Source organism: Micromys minutus (assembly GCF_963924665.1).
Source record: "Micromys minutus genome assembly, chromosome: 16".
NCBI classification, from domain to species: domain Eukaryota; kingdom Metazoa; phylum Chordata; class Mammalia; order Rodentia; family Muridae; genus Micromys; species Micromys minutus.
The window spans coordinates 17,070,887-17,081,178 of NC_137985.1; the positions used below are offsets into that span (position 1 = coordinate 17,070,887).

Genomic DNA, 10,292 nt, shown 5'->3' on the forward strand with positions numbered 1-10,292 from the left:
ACGACTAAGCCACTACTACGCTTAGTAAAACCTAGTTTCGATTTGTTTTTCAAGATAGGGTTTCCCTGTGTGGGTCAGAATGGCCTCGAACTCACAGAGATCTGCCTGCCTGGTAGTGCTGGGATTAAAGGCATGCTCTACCACCAACGGGTCATTTTATTTTTAAAATCTTTAATGACCTCTTGGGACTTAAGTAAAAACGAAAAAGCAGGTTCAGAACGGTGCAATGGCTTTTGGTTGATTGTAGGGTCTGATGGGAGGGAAGGCTGGTATCTTCATCAGGGCCTTTCTGGGGTGTGGCCAGGGTGCCTTCTTATCTCCTGGAGTCAGCCTAAGCTCCCTGGCGTACAGCCCGCACTTCAGCGCGGTCTTTGTGCCATGGAGTCTGCCCTTCTGCTCCTGTCGCTGTTGCTGGTGGCTGCCTATTCGAGGGGTGGGAGCCCTCAGCATGAGTGGATGCAAAGCCCTCCCACGCCTTCCGTGACCTCAACACCTTTCTTGGTGCGTCTTAGTCCGGAGCTGTTGGCCGTCCCTCCCGGGGGCTCAGTGTGGCTTAACTGCAGCCACAACTGCCCCCTGCCGGTGCATTCCAGCCTGCGCACTCAACTGCGGCAGGGAAATATAATCAATGGATCCGGCTGGGTATCTTACCAGCTACTGGATGTGAGGGCCTGGAATTCCGAGGTGCGCTGCGTCGTCACCTGCGCAGGAGAAACCCGAGAGGCCACCGCCAGGATCACTGCTTACAGTGAGGGAGACTGGGGCTCAGGACGGGCTGGGGTGAGGGGAGAGGGGTGGAGGAAGCGGGTAGTTGGCAGTTGCTTTAGAGGATGCCTGTAGGCCTTATCCCTTTGCCTTAGAACGGCCCAGAAGCGTGATCTTGGAGCCTCCGGTCTTAGTGGGCCACAAGTACACTCTGCGATGCTATGTGACACACGTGTTCCCAGTGGGGTTCATGGTGGTGAGCCTGAGGAAAGGTGGCCGGGTGGTTTATCATGAAAGTCTGGAGCGCTTCACCGGCTCAGATTTGGCTAATGTCACGTTGACCTACGTGATGCGGGCCGGACTCAACGACCTCTGGCAACCACTCACCTGCCACGCGCGCCTCAATCTCGACGGGCTCGTGGTGCGCAGCAGCTCTGCACCTGTTATGTTGACGGTCCTCGGTGAGGCACCCTGCAACCCCGGGGGATTGGTGCGGGAGAGGGGATGTGGCCACGCCAAGAGGACCTGCAGACCAGACGTGGGCTCCGCGCTTGGCGGTCCTGCTTGGCGGTCCTCAGACCTTCTCGTTCCTGATTTTCACTCCTGCCCACAGCTTTAAGTCCCGCCTCCATAGCCTTGGCCTCTACCTCCATCGCAACCCTGGTGGGGATCCTCCTGGCTGTGGGGGTTGTCTACCTGCGCAAGTACCTGGCCTTGCAGACTCAATTATAAATCGGTTTTCGATGCCTGACAGAGAGAAGAAAAGAACCCCAGAGTAATGAATTCAGAGACTTTTGCTGGAACAATAAAGTCTTCCTCCTCGGTCTCTGCCTTATGGTTCTTGAAGGAAGTGGTTTTTCTTTTTAAGGTACTCTACTTTTTCCAAATTCCTTATGTAGGGGTGAATTTGTACGTTTGCCTGGCCTTTGTTTTAAAACTCCGGTACTGGAGGCAATAACACCTCGTGTGTCTCAAGGCACCTGAAGTTTGTCTTTCAAGGCCGGCATGAGGTCTTAGAACTCGAGTTCTTCTGCGTAGAGTTTTGTTAGGTTTATCTGTGCGGGCAGAAAGACCAACTGACCTCCCCTCCAGCTCTCGATTAGGAGAGGGCTAACTCTTGGTATGGCTTTTCCTGATTGGCTCCGCTGATACAGGCCGGAGCTCTGATTGGAAGCTAAGTTTCCCTTCTCCTACCTTCTTTTCCACTACAGATCCGGTGCATTACTAGCGGAGGCCAGCGGGTGGAGCTAGACCTAGTTCTCCAGGGTTATCATTAGTGGGGGGAGGGGACAACACTGTAGTGGGCGGGGCTTCCTACAAGTAGTAGAGGAAGCAGATCAGGTACCCAGATAGGAAATCTAGCCTAGCAACAAGTTAGAAATGATTGCTCAGGACACGTGAGCTGTCACAGACTTGCATCCTGTCTTCGTGTTTGTTGCCTCCGAGTGAGGTATACATGTGGGGAGAGGTGTCAAAGCTTGAGGTCAAATGCGAGGTAAAAAGTGTCCCCAGTTGATCTTTTGGTCCAGCTTGAATTGCAAAATCTCTCACTGGTTACCCAGCAGAGGCGGCGGCGCTCCTGGCGAGGAGCGAGCAGATGCTCTGCTGAGAGAGAGAATAGGCTCACAGCAGATATCGTTGTAGACACATTCCCGCTGCACTCTGGGTAAATAAAGATCGGGTGCCGGAGACGACTCTAATTTAGACGCCTGCGAACGCTGCGCACACGCACACGTGTCCGAGTCTCGCTGGCACTAGATCCCCTCTTCCTTCGCCGCGTGCGCGGAGGAGGTCTTAGGGGCGTGGCTCGCATACTCAGCCAGCTGGAGGTCAAAGCGAAACACCAGTTAAGGAAGGCATCCTCACATTCTCCTCTTAGAACCACCTTTCCTGCATACTACGACTCCCCAAGCTAATACAAGAAACCCCACCATCCACCCTTGCTCAAGGGGCGCTGGTGGGAGGGGCCGAGGATAGGCGTGGCGTTGATTAGCGCGTTATCTCAGACTCTATACCTAGGTTGGTGGGTGTTTGGGCAGGGCCTCTCAGCATCCCTCCCTTCCTTCGCCAGTGATGACGCGGGAGAGCGTGGTCGCCCCCTGAAGGCCTTAGACCATTAGGCCGACCTCTACGTAGACCCCTCCCCCAAGGGGGACCGCTCTTGCCTGGCTAGCCCGCCTGCACTAAGGCCGGGAGCAGCCCAGTGAGCGCTCGCCTCCTGTCAGCTCGCCCCCCACCACCGCCTCTGTCACCGCCCCCTCCTTGGAAACCAAGTTACCAACGTTTAAACCAATCCCTGGGCGCAATTCTGCCACCCCCACACTCCACCCGCTGCGCTGCGCGGTCCTCCCAGCCCGGCTTTCCATCACTCGCGTTCCCCTCGCCTTCTGCGTTCTCCCCTCCCTGGCAGCGGCGGCAATGCCGGGGCCTTCGCCAGGGCTGCGCCGAGCGCTCTTCGGCCTCTGGGCTGCCCTGGGCCTGGGGATCCTAGGCATCTCAGGTAAGAAGAGCCCGCCCGCGGAGCCAGGTGGATAAGGCGGGGGCGGAATTGAAGGACCAGAGAGGGCGGCCCGGGTGTCCCCTCCAGGCTCCGCCCTCTTCTAGCTTCCCACGCTTCTGCCACCACCTGGAGCTCGGGGCTTCTCCCCGTCCTTCCTCCACCCCAACACACCTCGATCTTTCAGATCTGAACCCAGCACCTTTTCTGGATTCGGGGTTTTGCACCTAACCTGGCTCAGGAGACGCTGTGGCTCTCCTGTCCTCTCCTGCTCTGTCGTGCCCTATGGTTCACAGACTGGCATCATCCCTATTCATGATCCTCAAAGACCCCATCTCCTCAACTGTCATAACTCAGAGGCTCTGTTCCCCCTCCACCTGGAGCCCTGGCAACCGGCTTTCTAGGGCTTTCCCTGCAGTTCCTTCCCGGAGTCCAGCTTTGTGTCTTTTCGTCCAAGTTACTCAAGTTTGGGGACAATCTCCTTTAAGCCTTTGACTCAGTCTCATTTCTACTTTGCTTTCTCCCCAAGCCTCGGTGTCTCTCCCCCATTTCCTGACAACCTGTCAGGGTCTTAAGCGTGACTTGGTTCCCCATCCCCCCCACCCAACTGGAGTCTCCTCCTCCTTACTATTGACGTGTGCATCTGAGACCCCATCCCAGCACCGTTTACCATCTCTGCCTTAGAGAGCAAGGCTTCCAGAGACGCCACTCTAAGAGTGCGTCAGTCCCGAATCTTGAGTGGGATGCGGGACTTCCGTGCTGTTTCTTGGCGGAGGTCTCTCCTCGTCCTTACAGACACCCCTGGTTTGGGATATGGGGGTCGCTAAGATTTCAGAGATGGGATCCTTAGGCTGAGCCCGCGTTTTCCCGGGCAGCGGTCGCGCTAGAACCTTTCTGGGCGGACCTTCAGCCCCGCGTGGCGCTCGTGGAGCGCGGGGGCTCGCTGTGGCTCAACTGCAGCACTAACTGTCCGCGGCCGGAGCGCGGTGGCCTGGAGACCTCGCTACGCCGAAACGGGACCCAGAGGGGTCTGCGTTGGCTGGCTCGGCAGCTGGTGGACATCCGAGAGCCCGAGACCCAGCCGGTCTGCTTCTTCCGCTGCGCGCGCCGTACACTCCAAGCGCGTGGGCTCATCCGAACTTTCCGTGAGTTCTGGGTGGGCACGCCCCTTGGGTCTCTGGACCTCCCCATTAAGCTCCGCCCGCCCGTCCTCTGATCCTCCTTCCAAGGCTTGTCCTGAAAGTTCTACTGCTCTCTAGAGCCGAGGTTTTGGTCCCTTGCAGAGCGACCTGATCGGGTAGAGCTGATGCCACTACCTCCTTGGCAGCCCGTTGGCGAGAACTTCACCTTGAGCTGCAGGGTCCCGGGAGCAGGACCCCGAGCGAGCCTCACATTGACCCTGCTGCGAGGTGCCCAGGAGCTGATTCGCCGTAGTTTCGTAGGCGAGCCACCCCGAGCGCGGGGTGCGATGCTCACTGCCACGGTCCTGGCGCGCAGGGAGGACCACAGGGTCAATTTTTCATGCCTCGCGGAGCTTGACCTGCGGCCACACGGCTTGGGACTGTTTGCAAACAGCTCGGCCCCCAGACAGCTCCGCACGTTTGGTGAGTGTGGACCCTAACTGACAGGTTTAAAGAAGTTTAGGGAAGCCAGGCGTAGTGGTGTAGGCCCTAAGTCTCAGCCCAAGCGGAACTAAGGCGGAATTTAAAGTCCAGCCTGGTCTACATAGCCAGGGCTGCATAGTTAAATCCCTAAAGGTTTAGCAACTCGTCCTTACTTCAACACAAGTCGTAGCTTAAGTGCTTTCTTCTGTAGGTTTTTTTTTTTCTTTACGAGTTTACTTATTGAGAGAAAAAGAATGTGTGTATGTGCTTTAATGCACATACCACACACGTGTGGAAGTTAAAGGATTAAATAGGCGTTCTTTTCATCATGTGGGTCCTGAGGGTCGAATCAAGTCATCAGGCTTAGCGACAAGCGCCTATACTTGCGGAGCCATCTCGCCCACCCTTCTGTATTTTTAGGATGAAACCAAACAATGCATGCAGATTTGTTGGTCAACACTGAATGCTTAGTTCATAAACTCAAGCTCTGTTCTTTATCTACCCCAGTCATGCCTCAACTTCCACCGAGCCTCATTGCTCCCCGATTCTTAGAAGTGGGCTCAGAAAGGCCAGTGACTTGCACTTTGGACGGACTGTTTCCTGCTCCAGAAGCCGGGGTTTACCTCTCTCTGGGAGATCAGAAGCTTCATCCTAATGTGACCCTCGATGGGGACAGCCTTGTGGCCACAGCCACAGCTACAGCAAGCGCAGAACAGGAAGGCACCAAACAGCTGATATGCATCGTGACCCTCGGGGGCGAAAGCAGGGAGACCCAGGAAAACCTGACTGTCTACAGTAAGGGGAATTCAGGAGGGCCTTCAATGAATGGCTGGGGCTGAGACCAGAGTCTCACAGAGGCGGAACCTACATAGTGGGCGGGACCTCCACACCAGAGCTAGCAGAGCGGGAGAGCTCCAGGGAGGGGCGGACAGAAGCTGGGAAGGAATAGATTGGGTTGAGCTTCCTGAGTGGGGAGTGAACTCCACCCAATTCTCCGCCCCCCAGGCTTCCCGGCTCCTCTTCTGACGCTGAGTGAGCCAGAAGCCCCTGAGGGACAGATGGTGACCGTAAGCTGCTGGGCAGGGACTCGAGCCCTTGTCACCTTAGAGGGAATTCCTGCTGCAGTCCCAGGACAGCCCGCTGAGCTCCAGTTAAATGTCACAAAGAATGACGACAAGCGGGGCTTCTTCTGCGACGCTGCCCTCGATGTGGACGGGGAAACTCTAAGAAAGAACCAGAGCTCCGAGCTTCGTGTCCTGTGTGAGTGGATATTTACCCTATCTCTGTGACCTCCAAGGACCCTATTACCGGCCCCATCTTTAGCCTTATCGTATCTCCTCTGCCTCATGCCCGCAGACGCACCTCAGCTGGATGACTTGGATTGCCCCAGGAGCTGGACCTGGCCAGAGGGTCCAGAGCAGACCCTCCACTGCGAGGCCCGTGGAAACCCTGAGCCCTCCGTGCACTGTGCAAGGCCTGACGGTGGGGCGGTGCTAGCGCTGGGCCTGTTGGGTCCAGTGACCCGCGCCCTCTCAGGCACTTACCGATGTACAGCAGTCAATGGGCAAGGCCAGGCGGTCAAGGATGTGATCCTGACCGTGGAATGTGAGTAGGGAGAGGTGTGCATGCTCATCTCTTTCCGTTCACAGAGTTCGGGGAGACTGGCCTGTAAAGGGAAGGAAGCCTGGGTTCTGCAGGGATCGGGAAGACATGGAAGGGAAGTGGTATGGTGGTCCGAAACATGGTGGTGGTGTCTGGGCAGTTTGGCAAAAGCAGGCAGTCAAGAGTGTGCCTGGGAAGTGCAATGAGTGCTTTGTGCTTGAGACCTCAGGAAAGGGGCCTGACCACCTGCAATTATCTCTAGAACCCATGTGGAGGAGGGAGGAGAGAATGCCCACACACATATCACAGAGTAAACAAACAAACAAACAAACAAATAAATAAATAAAATGGTTTGCTCCGGAGTGAGAAGTCTCCTGCAGGCTCAGAACAGCGGTACTGCATGGCTTTAATCTCAACACTCCGTAGGCAAAGGCAGGGAGATCTCTGTGAGTTCGAGGCCAGCCTGGTCTACACAGAGAAATCCTGTCTCAAAATAAACAAGCAAGCAAGCAAACAAACTAAACCAGAATCCATTCCAGATGCCCCAGCGCTGGACAGTGTAGGCTGCCCAGAACAAATTACTTGGCTGGAGGGAACAGAAGCATCTCTTGGCTGTGTGGCACATGGGGTCCCACCACCTAATGTGAGCTGTGTGCGCTCTGGAAAGGAGGAAGTCATGGAAGGGCCGCTGCACGTGGCCCGGGAGCATGCTGGCACTTACCGTTGCGAAGCCATCAACGCCAGAGGATCAGCGGCCAAAAATGTGGCTGTCACGGTGGAATGTGAGTAGGGGTGACTACGGAGGGAGAGGTTCACTCCTCTGTCCTCAGTGTGAACTCCTATTTCCCTGCTTCCTAGATGGTCCCAGTTTTGAGGAGTTGGGCTGCCCCAGCAACTGGACCTGGGTAGAGGGATCCGGAAAGCTGTTTTCCTGTGAAGTTGATGGGAAGCCAGAACCACGTGTGGAGTGCGTGGGCTCGGAAGGGGCAAGCGAAGGGGTAGTGTTGCCCCTGGTGTCCTCACACTCTGGTCCCAGAAACTCTGTGATCCCTGATAACCTGCCACCGGGTATTTACCTCTGCAACGCCACCAACAGGCACGGCTCCACGGTCAAAACAGTCGTCGTGAGCGCGGAGTGTGAGCAGGGGCCCAGGTGGGCGGAAAGTACCGGGTGTCCCAGGATCCTTTCCTTCTCTGACGCCCCTCCTTATGGTGGCTGATCTGCAGCGCCGCCACAGATGGATGAATCCAGTTGCCCGAGTCACCAGACATGGCTGGAAGGAGCAGAGACTACAGCGCTGGCCTGCAGTGCCAGGGGCCGCCCCTCTCCACGAGTACGCTGCTCTAGGGAAGGTGCGGCCAGGCTGGAGAGGCTACAGGTGTCCCGAGAGGATGCGGGGACCTACCGCTGTGTGGCCACCAACGCGCATGGCACGGATTCACGGACGGTCACTGTGGGTGTAGAATGTGAGTGAGGACAGCATTGAATGAAGACTCAGGCCGCTAGAAAAGTGCCTTGAGGGCTGGTCGTCCAGTGGGTAGTGCTCAATCAGCACTCACTAGGCTGATTATTCTATTCCCAATACTCTTTAATTTTAACACTTTGGGAGGCAGAGACAGGCAGATCTCTGTTCCAGGATAGCCTTCTCTCTGTCCAGGACAGCTTGGCAAACCAAGGGGCTACAGGCCCCCCAAGATTACATAGGTTCCCTGTCTCTCTGTCCCACCTCAGCCGTGGGAGAGGGAAGCAAACGCAAACCTATGGAAATTCAAAGGTTTCTCTGTCTATCCCCCAACCCCCAGTAAGAAACAAACACTTTTGTTTTCACAGCGGGTAGGTGGTGTCTTGGGAGGCAGCAGCTTTGCCCACCAATCCCTAGAGAACTGTTCTCAAGCCTTCTTGGGTGTTTGATTAACGCCCCAGAGCTAAGCAGCATCTTCATCTTCATCTCCCTGCAGACCGGCCCGTGGTGGCTGAGCTCGCAGCCTCGCCCCCAAGCGTGAGGCCAGGCGGTAACTTCACTCTGACCTGCCGTGCAGAGGCCTGGCCTCCAGCCCAGATCAGCTGGCGCGCGCCGCCGGGGGCTCTCAACCTCGGCCTCTCCAGCAACAACAGCACGCTGAGCGTGGCGGGCGCCATGGGCAGCCATGGCGGCGAGTATGAGTGTGCAGCCACCAACGCGCATGGGCGCCACGCACGGCGCATCACGGTGCGCGTGGCCGGTGAGTGACGGGCTCCTGGGGTAGAGGTGGGGCGAGGGACATGCACCTAGGCCTTGGGGTGACTGACACCCCCCCACTAAGCCTCTCTGTATGCAAGACTAAAGGGGGCCAAATGTAGAGGCCAAGAAGGGCCTGATGGGTAGGGTTGTTTGGGACAGATTAGAGAAGTGGAGGCTTCCAGGATGGGCATAAACCAGGGCAATGCTGCTCATCTTTTGTCCCAGCACCTGGGAGATGGAGTTGATCCTGAACTTAAGAAGGGAGAAAGGACCTCTTAGGATAGACTGTGTGTGTGTTTGCGCGTGTGTGCGCATGCGTGCGTGCGCGTGCGTGTGTGTGTGTGTGTGTGTGTGTGTGTTTAGAGTGGGTGCTAGGATTTAAGAAACACTTGATCCAGTTCACTCTTAACCATGTTACTGTGGGGAGCTGGGGTCAGAGATACTGATGTTGGCCCCAATTCATGACTGTCCTGGGGCTGGGGTTTGTCAGAGCTAGAGGAGGGCAGAGCTGGTCCCTCCAAGCTGTCTCCTTAGGAAGATAGGAGGAACTTCCTCCCATTAGAGGGTATAATGGGGGGTCGTGAAGGGCTCATAATAATCGCATGGCCAAATGGGGGTATATATTGGTATTTTGGGGGTCCCCTGAGGAGGGAGAGGCTTTTCTGGGGCCTCTTCTTCCATTGGGCTGCAATAACAGGCGCATGGAGGGCTCAAGGGAGACAGGAGGAGGCTTGCCCAAGCTGGCGAGGGTCTGCGCCTACAGGTCCATGGCTGTGGGTCGCTGTGGGCGGTGCGGCAGGGGGCGCGGCGCTGCTGGCCGCAGGGGCCGGCCTGGCCTTCTACGTGCAATCCACCGCTTGCAAGAAAGGCGAGTACAACGTCCAGGAGGCTGAGAGCTCAGGCGAGGCGGTGTGTCTCAATGGCGCGGGCGGGACACCGGGTGCAGAAGGCGGAGCGGAGACCCCCGGCACTGCCGAGTCACCTGCAGATGGTGAGGTTTTTGCCATCCAGCTGACATCTTCCTGAGCCTGTACCCAGCTCCCCCGGGGCCTCGAAAGCACAGGGGTGGACGTATGTATTGTTCGCTCTCTATTTATTCAACTCCAGGGGCATCGTCCCCATTTTCTACCCATTCCCTTCAATAAAGTTTTTATAAAGGAGTCTAGGTCTCTGTAATATGCAGTGATGGGGGTTGAATCTCAATCTCAAGGTAGTGTGTGTGTGTGTGTGTGTGTGTGTTTCTCCTGGAGATTTACATATAGCTCTACAGCAGATCTGCTGAGAGCAAGGGTCATCATCTTCGGTGGAATAAAGATGCCTGTATCTCTTTCTTTCTTTCTTTCTTTCTTTTCCCCAAAGCAGGGTTTCTTTGTGTAGCTCAGGAGGCAGAGGCAGGCAGATGTCTGAGTCCCTGTACAGCCTAGACTACAGCACGAGCCCAGAACAGTCAGGACTACACAGAGAAACCCTGTCATGAAAACAAATGTTCTTCATTCAAAGCACTTCCTTTCTTCTAGTATTGTGAACTCCCGTGTTTCCCATGTGCTCCAAGCCATCTATATGCCAGGATATAGGAGGGCGGGAGCTGGGGTGGAACCTCCTGGTACTATACAGCTTCCTGCAATTAGAGGACCCTTGGGCAGGGTGGAGACTAGCTTCTTT

The 10,292-nt window shown here is 56.1% G+C and overlaps 2 protein-coding genes across 2 annotated transcripts; both read left to right on the plus strand.

The window, feature by feature from the left end:
- Window positions 1-378: 378 nt before the first annotated feature.
- ICAM4 (intercellular adhesion molecule 4 (Landsteiner-Wiener blood group)) lies at window positions 379-1,437 on the plus strand (the record flags this gene model as incomplete). Its single annotated transcript, XM_080930186.1, has 3 exons — window positions 379-748; window positions 861-1,166; window positions 1,319-1,437. The coding sequence occupies 3 exons, from the start codon at window positions 379-381 to the stop codon at window positions 1,435-1,437; spliced, it is 795 nt and encodes a 264-aa protein (XP_080786312.1).
- Window positions 1,438-3,123: 1,686 nt separating this feature from the next.
- Window positions 3,124-9,656, plus strand: ICAM5 (intercellular adhesion molecule 5; the record flags this gene model as incomplete). The annotated part of the gene is made up of 11 exons (XM_080930253.1): window positions 3,124-3,205; window positions 4,078-4,347; window positions 4,486-4,806; window positions 5,314-5,601; window positions 5,812-6,066; window positions 6,163-6,411; window positions 6,948-7,190; window positions 7,267-7,545; window positions 7,636-7,875; window positions 8,368-8,631; window positions 9,394-9,656. The coding sequence occupies 11 exons, from the start codon at window positions 3,124-3,126 to the stop codon at window positions 9,654-9,656; spliced, it is 2,754 nt and encodes a 917-aa protein (XP_080786379.1).
- Window positions 9,657-10,292: the final 636 nt, after the last annotated feature.